At 42.6% G+C, this 15,194-nt stretch overlaps 1 protein-coding gene across 1 annotated transcript in view; it reads right to left on the bottom strand.

Annotated features, from left to right (window-relative positions):
• The window catches only part of Pitpnb (phosphatidylinositol transfer protein beta), a 53,191-nt gene that overhangs the window by 27,553 nt on the left and 10,444 nt on the right, over window positions 1-15,194 (bottom strand). Inside the window, exons 4-7 of the mRNA XM_057765190.1 lie at window positions 10,702-10,793; window positions 10,080-10,087; window positions 9,376-9,450; window positions 8,361-8,444 (exon numbers count right to left, since the gene is read on the bottom strand). Coding sequence (XP_057621173.1) covers window positions 8,361-8,444; window positions 9,376-9,450; window positions 10,080-10,087; window positions 10,702-10,793 — 259 coding nt within the window. The remainder of the gene's footprint in view (window positions 1-8,360; window positions 8,445-9,375; window positions 9,451-10,079; window positions 10,088-10,701; window positions 10,794-15,194) is intronic.

The following is a 15,194-nucleotide window of genomic DNA, read 5'->3' as shown; positions in this document are numbered from 1 at the left end:
CCTGGTTTGTGGTGGAGTCCAGTCAGAAAGTACTTTTTGTGAAGATGTTTTTACACACTGATTTTTAACAGAAATGTACACATGAAAAAAGCAGTATGTTATTTTCCCACAAGAGGGCACTGCTGCCAATCATGTCTCCGAACACACCAGGAATCCACGCTGGAAGTACTTGACCATGTAAGGCAGCAGACTAAAGTGGGAAAATATTTTCACATTTATTTTTAATGGCAACCATGCTTGCATTTATTTATATTCTCTTTGAAGATGGTGGGGCAGGAAAGGGGGACCCTTTACAACTCACTACAAAGAAAGATCCTGTCCAGGGCTTGCTTCACTGTGCAGCAAAGGCTGGTGAGATGAAATGGAAAGTGTATGTTTTACAAGCACAAGAAGACTTGGAGCTGCTTTCTCCTCCTTTCAAGGGCTATCCCTGCATGTGTCACACTGGCAGCTGGGTCACGGTCCTCCCACCTTCACACATGCATCATGAACAAAGCTTCTGAAAGTCTCTTACACATTAGGGATCAGCTACAAACTCCTAAGATAGAACCAACTCCCTGCAAGCTGTTTTCTCTTATGCACGCGCGCGCGCACACACACACACACACACAGACAAATCACAGCTATATGGACAGACTGATGGCTTATCCAAGCCATCAGGGTCAACCCACCACTGTTTAACCTGGAACTTTGGGTGAGATAACCTAGAAGAAAAATGTCACCTCAAAAGCTGACAAATGGCTTGAATGAATATTTATTAAGCTTTTCTAGCCAGATTCTATTCTAATTTTTAAAAGGGGAAAACCAAAAATAAAAAAATAAAAATAAATAAAAAGAGGGGGAAAACCCCTAGTACAGACTGTTTAGGAAAGACATTCTTCTCTTTTAAAAAATTATGTAATGATTTTTTTCTCTAGAAACAGTATAGTAAAGCATATGCTACCAAGATTACAGATCAAATACATAAAGTGTAGGCATGGTCTAACAGAACTCAAAATCAAAAGAAAAAGCAATGCCTTTCCAAAAAGTCTGTTTCTGAGAACCAGGGAAGATGGACTGACGAACTAAGTAAACTAATAGAGCTCTCTCAATCAACTCTAGAAAGCGAAGCTGCCAGCCCGCCTTGGGGTCTGCTACCAAAGACTGCTAGAAATGACAGCCCTTCCTCAGGCTGAAAATTCCTTAATAGTGCAAATAAAGATTAAGTAAAGGTTGGGCCTTGATCTCCAACTGAGACTATTCGTGTTTCCAGATTCCTGCTCTTTCTAATCTCTCCTGTGTGCTAGCACATAGTTTCCCACAAGTGTACAGGAGCAGGGTCACTGGGAAGCTGGGCATGCTGTGCCTCATGGGATTCTCCACAGCCCTATACTCAAGGGAAGGGGAGTGTCATCAACAACTCACTTCCCGTGAGGGGTCTGTGTCCACTAAGAGGACACCCCCAGGCTTGTTGACAGACCCTGGGTGGAAAAAGCAGCCTACAAGCTTTTCTACTGGGAAAAGATGCATGTGTACAGGGGTTGAGAGTCCAGAATTGACAGTCCTAGGACCCTACTCCAGCAGTGGAGTAAGGACTAGGACACAAGGCAAAGCAGCACTCTAAGAGCACACGGAGCCTGCAGGGGAAAGACAGGCAGGAAAAGGAAGGAGATGTGGCACACGGCAGGTGAGGAGGAAAGCACTGAGTAGCAACACGGTGGGGAAGGGCTCAAAGGAGCAAATAGCACTGAGTAAAGCCCAGAAAACTTCAAGCAGTCCAGCCACAGCAACAGCTGCCCCAGGCTCCGCAGGGGAGCACTGTGGGAGGGCGCTCTGTGCACCCTTTCCTGTGATCCAGAAATAGGTGCCTCTTCCTGTCCTTAGTGATCTATCACCATGTCCCTAAAACTGTGCCATTTTTGGTTTTGAAATGCCTCATTTCAAAAAAATACTTTGACCACAAATAAAAAAATATCACAGTCATGTTGAAACATAAGGGGACAATGTTATTATTCTCTTTGAACCTGCTGCATTTTAAGATGGGAGAAAAATATTGTGCAACATCACATTAAGTTATATTTTTATATTTTAAAAAATGGTGTGTGTGTTATGTGTGTAAAAGTGTGAGTACTTATATACCATAGCACATGTGTGGGGAGTCAGAGGACAACTAGCAGGCATTGGCTCTCCTTATACCATGTGCATTCTGGGGATTGAACTCAGGTCTGTCAGCAAGCTCCGTTATCTGAGAGCCATCTCACTGTACTACAACAGTATTTGTACACCGTATCTTTCTAGTAATCTAATATTTCTGAATCATTAATATAGTCTTATTACTAACTTCTTTAAAGCATACTAAAATGCATTACTTTACATTTCAAAATTTTAAATTATCATTTCATCATTTCTACTAAGGAAAAGAGAGACCAATCCCGGGAGTTATAAAGTCACACAGCATGTATTAAGCCAGAAGAAAGGCTGACAAACTCTTTCTCATTTCACATAAATACCTTTAAATATGGTTCCAATTTCTTTTTTAAAACTGTGCTCATTTCTTTCAAATTACTTCCAAACTGAAGGACTCTGCTGTTAGTGGTGTGCACACTTCAAGCTCATAAGCCTGCCTCTCCTGGGAAGTGACTTTTGTATACAAATCATGGAAAGCTACTTAGACAGAGTGCTGGGCATGATTAAAAGGGCCACATTCAGATTTTATACCTTAGGAAACAAAGCAGAAGCAGATGTCAAGTGCTGTATTTGTGTACATTCTGGAAATGAGCTGAGGCTATGCGTGAGCATCTCATCAGGGTAGTTAAAGAAACCCAAACATTTTGCTGTGGTTATGTATCAACAACAACCTTAGAAGGGGGAAATCTTTAAACTTACATTTGGATGTTTTATGCTGTACACACAATCTATTAGGACACTTTTTAACCGGAACAAAGCCACAAACAGCGGCTCAGAATCTTTGCCGTGCAGGCAGCACCATGTATTTCCCATGTGTAGGATCAGGAAGCGGTTGCAGCAGCACTGTATCCATTACTGTCTGCACAATAAAATCACCCTCTCTTATCTTTTCCTACTTTCTTCTTTTTATCTTGTTTTTCTGAGATGTGGATATCCCTATGTTGCCCATGCTGGTCTCAAACTCCTGGGCTCAAGCAACCCTGTCCCTCAGCCTCCTGACTTCCTCATTTAAAAACACCAGCAGCAACAACAAAACCAGCTACGACTACAGGAAAAAGAAACCCAGCAAAGCTAGACTGCAAAGTTCACTCCCCATCAAAAGTGTGCCTCTGAGTACAGTGCTGCCCTTGCCCAAGTGGTGCCCAAGGTACTGAGAAAACTGAAGGCAGGGAATGTGAGCAGGAACACAGGGGTTTTGGACAAGGAGTGTGAAGGGACAGAGGTGTTTCGCTGGCACAGTGTGCTCTGTGACTGCTGAACTCCAGAGGAGGACCCTTACTTCTTGAAGGGTACAAATCTTACTGGCACTATACTTTAATGCCTCTTTCTCTCAAAGAGGAAGTCAGTTTTGCAAGGTAGAGACAATCTAAAGAACAAAAGAAACTGTGTGAGATATTTACACAGAAATATCAGACAGCCCACTGGTTTCTTTAAGAAATAATGCACCTGGGGCTAGAGAGATGGCTCAGAGGTTAAGAGCACTGGCTGCTCTTTCATAGTTCCTGAGTTCAATTCCCAGCAACCACATGGTGGCTAACAACCATCTATGAGATCTGGTGCCCTCTTCTGGAGGGCAGGCATACATGCAGTACAAAACATTGTATAAATAAATAAATTAAAAAAATAATGCACCTAAACCAAGTCTTACAAAATTTTTCCGAAAGGCATCAACAAAATACCCCTAATAACTTCCATACTTACATGCACATGATTCCTAAAGCAACTATGCTACGAAAGTAAGTCACACTGACAGATTTTCACAACAAATCTTTGCTTCTAGAGTTATATTGACAACGCCACCTCAATTATCCAAACACGTCAGAACGCTTAGCAAATATGCAGATACACCATGGGTCAAGATCAGTCCCTTTAATACACGGTAAAACACAGCTTCTAAGAATGAGCAAACATAGAAAGACAACAAGAGTGAAACATGAGCCACCTAACAGTCCAGCAGAAGGTGAGCCCTAACAGAGCAAGCCTGAGTAACTCTGAACTGAAATGTTTAGACCAAATCCACCTGCAGTGACAGAGAACTCCCACCAGATGGAGTGAAAAGGTTCAAGCTTCCTTTCAAATTTTTGTTTCTTCTACGCTCAACTATTTTGCATATGCCCTGAGTCTGACAGATCTTGACTACCTATTTTCTCAAAATTACTAGTGTTTCATTTCTTATAAAGTGAACAGCAAAAAGAAAACAAACTTAACCATTTTAAGTTTTGTTGTTATGAGCTTGCACTGGGCTGAAAAGATGATGTAGAGGTAAAATGCTTGCAGCAGAACCGGAAGTGTTCAGACCTAACATCCATGCAGCCATGTACATCTCTCATGTACCTGTAGCCCCAGTATTGAGTGTTAGGAATATTTTCTAACAGAACATCTTCCCCGGTGCAAAGAATTCCAATCAGACCAGATTAAACCGAATTAAATGCCTGTGTTTAATAGACAGCAGTCCCGCCAGGCGGGGGTGGTGGTGGTGGTGCACACTTTTAAGCTTTTAATCCCAGCACTCGGGAGGCAGAGGCAAGCAGATCTCTGTGAGTTCAAGGCCAGCCTGGTCTACAAGAGCTAGTTCTAGGACAGGCTCCAAAGCTACAGAGAAACCCTGTCTTGGAGAAAAAAAAAGGGGGGGGGGGGGGAGAGGCGATGGTCCTGGATGGCTGGGAGCATGACAGGGGGACAGATTTGCACACATGCAAACCCAAAACCACGTGTTTCTTTTTTCGACATGAGCTTGCATAGGTTCACCTTAACAAGGCACCTTCACCTTTCCTTCCTGCTCTTCCACAGGCATAGTGCAGAAGCCTAAGGAACAAGCTAACAGCAAGACTCTTTCCCAAGGTCCAATTTCTATGTAGAAAAGACAGACACATGAACCAAGACTGTGACCCGAGAGTGTGATGCATGCATGAAAAAGGTGTAACACACAGTCCCTTCAACCACTGCAACCCTACTCATTTTTGCCTTTCTGGGCTTGAGTCCTTGGTGACCTTTTGCCCCCTGCAGCACTGTGAACCTCTACAATTTAGCTAGATCATGGTACTGGGCTAAACTTACCCAGACTGCAAGGCACTGCCACTGATCTTGAGTATGCAAAGTGTGCACTGACATATTGCCTGCTATGACAACACTACCCTTTTAAAACTGCAAATACATTCCTTTAAAAGTATCTTTTATTTATTTATGTGTGAGTACTTGGGCAGTTTATGTGCACCAGGTATTCACAGAGACCAAAGTGCGTCAGATCCCCATGAAAATGGAGTCAGACAGTTGTGAGCCACCTAATGTGGCTGCTAGGAACTGAATCCAGGTCCTCTGTAAGAGCAGCAGCTCTCCAGTCCCTCAAGCTAGGTTTTTTTAATGTTACATCTGACATCCTACATGGTATCAGTTGCGCTTTCATTATCAGGACTAAGAAAGCACACAGACCCAAAGACCCTGCGATACTAAAATGTCAAAGCAGCCACAATGCCCAACAGTAATGAAAGTTTGAGCAAAATGTAATATTTCATCCAGTGTGATTTGGTCAAGCCTAAAAAGATGAACACCAACATATGCTACAATACAAATAAAACTTGAAATCATGCAGTCTAAGCAGCATCCAGACACAACAGGCCATATGGTGCAAGAAATGCCCAACAGGTAAATCCCAGTGGTCACAAAAAGCTGGGGTTAAGAAGGAATGGGAAATAGGGGTCTGGTGATCAGCAGTGAGTCCATCGGAACTAGACAGTGATGGCTGTATGACCGTGAATACTCACTATGCCACTGCATTGTACATTTTTAAAGGATTCAAAAGTTAACTTTTATGTTTGTGCATTTTATCACAATAAAAAACGCTACTACAAATTCAATATATTTTAAATTTGCATTTACTCATATCTGAAGTGTAAATTTGCAAATAGGAATTATGAACCCTGAAAAGCAAAACCACAGAAAATTGGGCTTAGGGAGATGGCTCAACAGTTAAAAAGTGCTTGTTTCTCTTGAAGAAGATCAGAGTTTCCCACACCAAGCAGCTCACACCCTGTAATCCAGATTCAAAGAACCTGATACCCTCTTCTGGCCTTCCGCCACCTACATGCACATGCGTGTGCGCGCATATACACACACATCTTTGTACACATACAATTTAAGAGAAAATATGCAGGTGAACACACACACAGTGTATAGTGACACTGGGGAAGCCACCTGCACAGTGCAGCTGGAAATAACAGCCAGACCTGCACATAGCAATCTAGTTACTACAAAGTGCCCATATTTAGTTCTGTGTGGTAGTCAGCCTCATTTTACACAAGATTAAACAGCTGTGCACAGGGAGGTCACAAAACCTTGGCAAAGATCAAAGAGCCAAGAGACGGCAAAGCCATTGAATGTAAAACCTGTTTCCAGAGTACGCATTCTCGGCCACAACCATCCCCACCAAATCACAATGCCCAGGTTCAATCCGTTCTTTTCATCATCTATCCAGCCCAAACATCATCCCACAGAACCACCTGTGCAGCCTTTGCAAACGCAGGGCCTCTCACCTGTAAGACAGCAGAGCAAAAGGCGCCTTGGCCACACTCTCACTGTCTACTCTTGTTCTAGGACAAGAACGAAAACTCCTCATGCTCCCAGCAAAGCCAGGTATGTCCTATATTCTACCAAACCACAAAGTTCCAGGTTTAGTTGGTGCCACCATTCTATTCTGATTGGCCAACACATCACTTCAAATAACAACGTATTAATGCTGTTCCCAGGGCACCCAACACTTGGGTTTGCCAAGGGCTCGCCACACTGCACTTCCACCGTATCTGTGACCAGCTAACCTGTTGACTAACTGCCTCTCACATCCTAGATACTTCTCCTCCTTTCACCACTCTTTTACATACAGTAAATAATGGCTAAAAGACATCCCCAACAAAAAGAACAGACACCATTTGAATGATCCTCACTTGAACAGATTAAAATAGCCTCCTTTACATAATTTCAAAGGTGAAAATATCCTTGAAATTGAGGTAACTTCATATCACAGCACAATTAAAAACAAACCCAAATTAGGATCACCCCACTATTCAGTGCCCACATATTTATCTTTATTTTTATCGGTGTGTGATGGTGCATGTGTTTGCAGAGCCCAGGGGTCAGCCTCAGGCATCGCCGTCTGGCACTGGGACCATACTCACTAAACCATCACCCTAGCTCAACACTGAAATTCTAAGTAGGGAGGGGCCCGAAAAGAGCGGTGTCCAGCCTAGTAACGATCAACTTCAACCCCAGGTGTTTCTGACAAAAATCAGACACTTGTTTTAGATTTACCTTTATAATTTGTATATGAGTTATTCTGTTGAGTTGACAACACTGCTCAAATTCAGAGACCACACACTAAAAACAGAAATGGTATGGGACACTGTCTTCTGCTCTGCTGGTACTTCCCTGGTTTGGTTGTTCAATCTTTGGCTATCACAGCTATAAAATCAACATAGTACCTGCATGCTATAAGCCTGAGTTAGTATTTACCAACTCCAGGAAACCAAAACAAGTAAGGGTCTTCACCTGGCATGGGGAAGGGAGATTAAGTGAGGAAAGGCAGGTACAGATGCTTACATTTAGTAAAAACCAAGACAGCTAGCTAGAAAGATGGCTCAGTGGGTAAAAGTCAGCCTCATGACCTGAGTTTTGACCCCATAACAACCCATGTGTAGGTGGAAGGAGAGAATCAACTCATGAAAGTTGTTCCTCTGACCTCTACATGTGCTGTTCATTAAACCCACACAAAAAATTTAAAAAGCTTAACAAGCAAAATAATCCAAATAGCATGCTAGCTGGTTAAACGATCATATAAATGATTCTAACAGGACTAGCTTTAACTGAGCTGATAAAAACTTAGGAAGTTACTAAGTGAGTAAGGAAGATTTTTACTTTCTTACTCATACATAAAAAGTATAAAAGACCTGTGTGACTTTAAAGCAGTAAACAAAAGTGTTTTGGAAACACTTCTTGAGATAAACGCTCTCTAACATAAGTAAGGCACTTTTTCCTTGCCCACAGCACAGGAGACGATCACCTTCTCTTCCTCCAGGGCCTGTGTTGTCCAGACCAGACCTGAGTGCCAGGATCATTTCAGTGTAGAAATGCAGACTATACAAAAGACAGAAGGTAACTCTGAGATGTGAAGAGGACATATCAAGATGCCATCAAATAGTACTCACTGCCGGTTCAACTTGACTTCGATCTGCAATGTCTATGTGGACAATTTCAACGGTTTTCCATGTGTTTGGATCTAAACCATGAACCTGTGAGAAACAGAATACTTTAGTGTGTTCTTTTTCAGGAAAGCACTACATTAGCCCGAGTACCTCAGAATACAGTATTGGATAAATTATTATTTCAGAAAATAGCAGCTGGTAATCTTGACATCTAGACAGTTTTTACTCTTTGTATTGCTTCCCCAATGAGGGGTGGATGTATACATGAGAAATCTGTCAGGGCAATTTTATAGTAGAGCTAAGAGGTGATTTGTGTTTTGCCTGTTTAATGCAAATGATATAAGCACAGTGCCTGGAACCCTTAAATTCTATGCTAGCACAGGTAACACGACAACCAGACTTCAACAGGCTGCACAGGGTTAGAAGAGTGGTTTTCAATGCTGTGACCCTTTAACACAATTCCACATGGAGTGGTAACCCCTGATCATAAAATTATTTTTGTTGCTACTCCATAACTGTAATTTTGCTACTGTTATGAACAGTGAAGTGGAGATAAACATGAGAGTAAACAACCACTCTGGTGACCAGAGGGAAACCGTCTAATACCCCAGGTAAGGATTGGATGCCGCACCATCTGTGAGTCACCCACGTCCTCCTTGCTCCATGTCCATGTAAGAGAGCTGCTGATAAAAACAGTAATCTCAGAAGAGTCCATTCGAGCATTAAGGCAAGGACTCATAGAGGAAGCCGATTTGTGTCTGGCTTGCTTGCCTCACCCCAATGACATAGACCTGCTGCAAGGAGCTTGTCTAATCCTGGGTCATCATCGCACTAGGGAGAGTGGACTGTTTCAGTAATCTCCTTTCCCACAGCCTTATTCACTCAAGTGAAGAACTGGTACTGTGAGCTGGCACCACTCTGATAGGCCTGGTGATCAAACCCAGGGCCTTATACATGTGGACCAAGCCACCATGAAGCAGCTACTTGCCAGCCCTTTCAGTGCATAGTGGAAACTTACATTTTCTAATGTTCCTAAGTCAGGTTTGTGCCATGTTTCAATTTTGATGAAGAAGTCATCTTTCATATATTCATTCTGCAGAGAACACAACAAGAAAGTGATGCATCCTTCACAGTTCTTCGGGAGTCTTTCCTCGCACAGTACCCCAGTGTGGCCCTCTTTCCAAATCCAAATAAACTCCCCATTTAGATTTATTTTTATTTTATGTATGAGTGTTTTGCCCACATCTATAAACATGGGCCACACATGTTGTCTGGTACCTGCCAAAGTCAGAAGAGGGAATCAGAGACCCTGGAACTTGATTTACGGATGGTTGTGAACCACCATGTGGGTGCTAGGAACCGAGCCTGAGTTCTCTAGAAGAGCAACCATCTTAATGCAAGTGCTCTTAATGGTCAAGATGAATCTCCAGCCCCAGCTCCTGATTTTTGGGGCTTGTTGGGTACAGCAAACGACACTTGCATAATCCAAGCACTACCACTTGTCAGGCAATTTTCTGAGCAATTCTGACATTCAAAGGAGTAGCAAAAGCAGAGCAGAACCAATAAGAAGCGTGAGGCAAGCCTAGGACATATGAGGTGGGAACAGCACAGGAGGACACAGGACAGGCCATGAAGCAATGGGGGCTTAAGCAAAAAGTGAGCAGCAGCTAGGAATCATTAGGAAGCAAAAAGAAAGTTTAAGGAATACTGTGTGCTACTCACCGTTACAACTGAAGCAGGGAGAAGAGGCGGGCAGCAAAACAAGAAAAACTTCAATTAGATGGAGTCAAAACAGCCTGTCCCCGTATTTAATGTCAGGTGGATTAACATATAACATATCCCAAACATATAGCACTTAGTAGCTTATATCTTCAAAATGGTCCCAATACAGTGACACCAAAAAATCCTCAATTTAGATCATGGAGTACAAAGCAATATGGAAAACAATCTACCTTAATTTAAAGTAATGCTAATAAGAATATTGCAAAAGCATGACATCATATATGAAGACAGTTTGGGAAATAGATCTTTAGCATCCTCTTATAGTGCTGCTGGAGCACAACAACAGACACCTCTGGGTGTACATGACCTTTATCAGTTCTGTGTTTACTTGATCTTTCCAGAGCCAACAGTTAGCAGGACTTCCATATGGCTGTCATCTGGGAACGGGATATGCATAGATCTAAGGAGGAAACCAGTGGTTCCTGTGGCCATCACCCACGCAGTAGTCAACTACCTAAGAACCTATAGGAGGCTTTGCTTGGTCTAATCCTCAAGACCAGGGCATTTAGTGTCCCTCTCCTCATAAAAGTAGCAGGATGCAATACTGCTGGAACCAGCTTACTTGTTCTACAGTAGGGATAAGCATTCCAGGCTTTCTCATGAAACACCAAGGAGCCCTCGGGAGCAATCATCCTTACAAATGCAGGAACTTTGCTGTAAGGAGAGAGATGTTGGATATATTTTCAACTGTATCATCATTTTTGTTTCTATCAAAAATGTTATCACATTCTAAATCTGATGAACTATATAGCACTAACAGTTTATTTCAATCCCCAAATAATCAAGTAGCAAATTAATGTTAAAAAATAAAGAAAGTTTAGCTATATAAAAGTTACTGTGTGTGTGTGTGTATTTTATATTTTGGTGGTACTGGGTAGGGTAGGGAAGCACTGTACCACCCAGCTTCATCTCCACCCTTTTAAATGTGTGTGTGTGGTCCTTACCATCTACCGAGTGTGAATCAACTTCCCACAGGTGACTGAAGTTACCCAGCCCACACACTGCCACAACACTGGCATTCACGTGGCCAGGCTTCCCCACAACAGAAGCATGCCATAAGAGCAGGGTTATGTCTAAACAGCAGTCACCTCAGCCCTCAGGAGGCTCAGAAAGGAGTATCTCCATGTGCTTGAGACTAGCATGAATTAGAGAGACCTTGTCTCTCCAAAAAAAGCCTGGTATGGTGGCACATGTCTTCAATCCCAGCACCGAGAGACAGAGGCAGCCAGATCTCTGTGAGTTTAATGCCAGCCTGGTCCACACAGTGAGTTCCAGGACATCGAGGACTATGTAGGAGACCCTGACTTGGACAAGAAAAGAAAAGAATGGAAAGGAAAGAAAAATGTAAGTTCAAGAAATGGCTGTTGCTAGATGCCTCAACTGTGATCAGAAGAGAAGGTTAAATGTAGGACTGGCACACACAGGCTTGTGAAAACCCATCAAGAATAGCACCCAAAGACAGCTGATGTACTCTTATAAACAGAAAGCACTAGTCGCTAACAAGAAGAAAACTGTTCTTTGCAGTTTATACAAAAATATTGATGAACTGAACATGCTTATGACAGAGACACTGCCATACAGACTAGACTGAACTCTCAAACTCCACCTTCTAACCTGTCAACACTGGGCACACTGCTTAGATCTTCTAACTTGGAGTTTGTATTATCTACCCTAAAGTCACAAAAATTGAAACACAATGTCTATGATGTATCTAGAATTTTGAAAGTCCCCCAAGCCCCGAAAACTGGCTGCCGAGGTTAAAGGGAGGTGCTTTCCTCATTTAAATGTCCCAGGAACACCGTAAGGCAAGTACTGTTCCATTATCTCAGATAGCTAGTAACTCAGATGTTAAATCATAGAAGCCAAAGTACATCATACCCCCAACTTCAAACATTTTATATATTCTTTACACATCATAGTAAAAGTCAAACTTATTTATTTAATAAGACAGAGAACAAAGCAAGCAAAACTTGGGAGCCAGGAAGGACTTCTGACTGGATTAAGGGTGAGCAAGTTAACAGGAGCCATTCCTAAACTCAATGCTGGAGGCTAAACAAAGCACCCTTGAGAAGCCTCACACCACCCAGAAAGCTGTGCGGCATGAAGAGAGAGAACCCAAAATGCCAGGCCCAAAGGACAGGACACGGGTGGAGTACCTAGCTGGGGAGTTTCACTATTCAGACAAATTACATCACAGGAAAAATATATATAGTTTGAATGGTGGGGCAAGCAACAATCCGAGGGCAGACAAAGAATTTTCCATGTGCTTTCATGCCCTTCAAAGATAACAATGAATGAAGGTCAATTCTTTTCAAAATTGTGGGCTAACTCACACCAACTTCAGAAATATCAAGTCAGGATAACTAAAAAGAATGTTGTCTTAAAGTCAAAGGCAGGTTGGGGAGAAGTATGAGACCCAAGCTCCATCCCTAGAACCTATGTAAAAAGTCAAGCATAAGCCTGTAATCTCAGCTCTGAGAAGCTAGAGAATGGAGGATTCCTGAGGCTTGCTGGTCAGACAGCATAACCTAGTGGGTAAGCTCCTGGTGCATGCCTCAGAAGACAGGGTAGGGGCTGGTAAGACATCTCAGTGGGTAAAGGTACTTGTCACCAAGCCTGGTGACCTGAGTCCAATCCTTAGGGAGAACGCTGATTCCCAGTTGTCCTCTAACCTCCCCATGTGTGCCATGGCACACATGCACACACATCTCATTGCTGCCTTGAGGCCTCTACACATAATGCACACTCATGAGCATGTGAGCATGCATATACAAGTTCACCTGCACATGTACTGCACACACACAAAGAACATCAAGTGTAAACCTCACACAGCTAAGAAGTAGAATCGACAGTCCTTATGCAATGTGAGGTCCAACAGAGCATAATGTAATACCTACGTGTAATTAGAATACACTTCATCTCAGAATACAGCAAAAAACCTGTCAATTGTTCAGCCTGTCAACTTAGAAAAAAAGGTTGGCCAAACTCCCTAGGGATTACATCAGAAACAGTTTATTCTACAAGGCCCAACAGTGGAAAAAGTTTAATACCTATAAACCAGTATAAAACCTGCATACTTCCCAGTGTGCATACTCAAGAAGGCCAGAGAATGCTAAGTGCCCTGTCCTATGACTTCCCACTTTATTCCTTTGAAAAAGGCTCCACCAAACCTGGAGCTATACTGAATGCCAGCAAGCTCCTGTAATCCTCCCATCTCTGTCCACCACAGAGCTGGGGTTCCAGGTGTACACAGTCACATCCAGTTTTTCTGTGAGTGCTGGAGATTTGAACTCTGATCCTTATTTTTGCTCAACAAGCACTATGACCCAACCATGCCCACTTCTAATATTTTTCCACCTAAATCTCGACTGTCTCCTATCATAGTTCCAGAAGACTGCTTCTACCATTTAAGTTCCTTTTTAAAATCTCAGTTATGAAATTTCCATTTCTGAGCTAGCTGCTCCAAACTCACTATAGGTTTGCACTTAGTATAAGAACATTCATGGGGGGCTGGAGAGATGGCTCAGAGGTTAAGAGCACTGGCTGCTCTTCCAGAGGTCCTGAGTTCAATTCCCAGCAACCACATGGTGGCTCACAACCATCTGTACTGAGATCTGGCGCCCTCCTCTGGCGTGTGGGCATACATCAAGGCAGAATGTTGTATGCATAATAAATAAATAAATCTTTAAAAAAAAAAAAAAGAACATTTATGGGTAAGCTTCTCTTCACGACTAGTAATGACTAGACCTGGGAAATGTGTACCTGGAATAAACAAAATATAATTTAAATTCAGATTTTAAGAAATCTTCATTAGTGGACATTTTTCACATTCTTAACAAGGCAACTAGAAGTTAGCTATCATTTTTCCTCTATCTCTTATCTCATCTATCTTAAACTATCTATCTTCCTCTATCACGTTGATTAATGAAAATCACTTTAAAAGTTTAGAGAGCCTGAGAAAAGGAAATGACAGTAAATAAACTTATGAAATGGAACTAGGGCTTCAAAGTTCTCTCCTTTCTCCTTCCCTAAGCATTCACGAGACAGTGACTGCTTCTGATGTTCTTAGCAGATCTCACCTCAAAGTACCCTGTCTAGATGTGGGCTGGCAAAGAGAAGCCCACAGCATGAAGGTTCTCTCAGAAGGTACGCCTCTGTCACACACTTTAAGAATATTCAACCTGGGGATCAAAGTCAACTGCAGTATTTTATTCTACTGTGTTGAAAGGAGGCTATATTAAGATCTGATCATAATGGAACAATGGTCATAAATCCATTTGTTCCCAGACAGGACAGCTAAAAGACAAAAATGCTACATGTGAATGCAGGTGCCATCAGAAGCCAAAGGCATCAGATTCCCCAGAGCTGGAGCTGAAGTCACATGTGAGCTGTCTGACATGGGTGTTGGGAACTGAACTCCAGTCCTCGGCAACAACAATACAAATGAGCAGTCTCTCCAGCTCAGGGTAGAAAACTGTCACAGAATAATAGAAAAAACAAGAGAGACTTACATAGTTTAAATGACTAATTGCCACGCTGGGGGTTGGGAAACAATGAACCAACAGGGGCAATCCCAAAACAGCTGTCCCTTCAGGAAAGAAAACAGAAACAATGGAAGACAAAAACCAAGAACCTTACCACTGGGCAGAGCATGTTGCAGGAGAGGAAACAGCAGGACAGCGAGGCCTGAACTATGGCAGTTCCTAGCATGGCTACTGTAGTGACCAAAGGAAGACGATGACCAGACAGGGCTGAGGAATGGGCAGTCAGAGACTGGATGGTTGGCATGCCAACAAGCTGGACTGTAAAGCTCATCTTTTGTCTTACATGGAAGCTGTGGAAAGCTTTGAGAATGAGAACAATACAACTTGGGTCAAATTTTAAGATTACTCTGGCTCTGTGTGGAAAATTAAACCAAGTGGAGGAGAGGGCAGAATGAATGGTGGGGCAAAATCGATTCCAACTGGACAAAGACCTAGCTAGTAGTGAAGGGTGGCATGTGCCAGTGACTTGGGATAAGCACAAACAAAACCAGTAAATTGGAACTTCATTTAA

This window comes from Chionomys nivalis, chromosome 3 (assembly GCF_950005125.1).
Source record: "Chionomys nivalis chromosome 3, mChiNiv1.1, whole genome shotgun sequence".
Lineage (NCBI taxonomy): Eukaryota > Metazoa > Chordata > Mammalia > Rodentia > Cricetidae > Chionomys > Chionomys nivalis.
The sequence above is the reverse complement of the archived record's forward strand: the minus strand, read 5'-3'. Positions and strand labels throughout refer to the sequence as shown.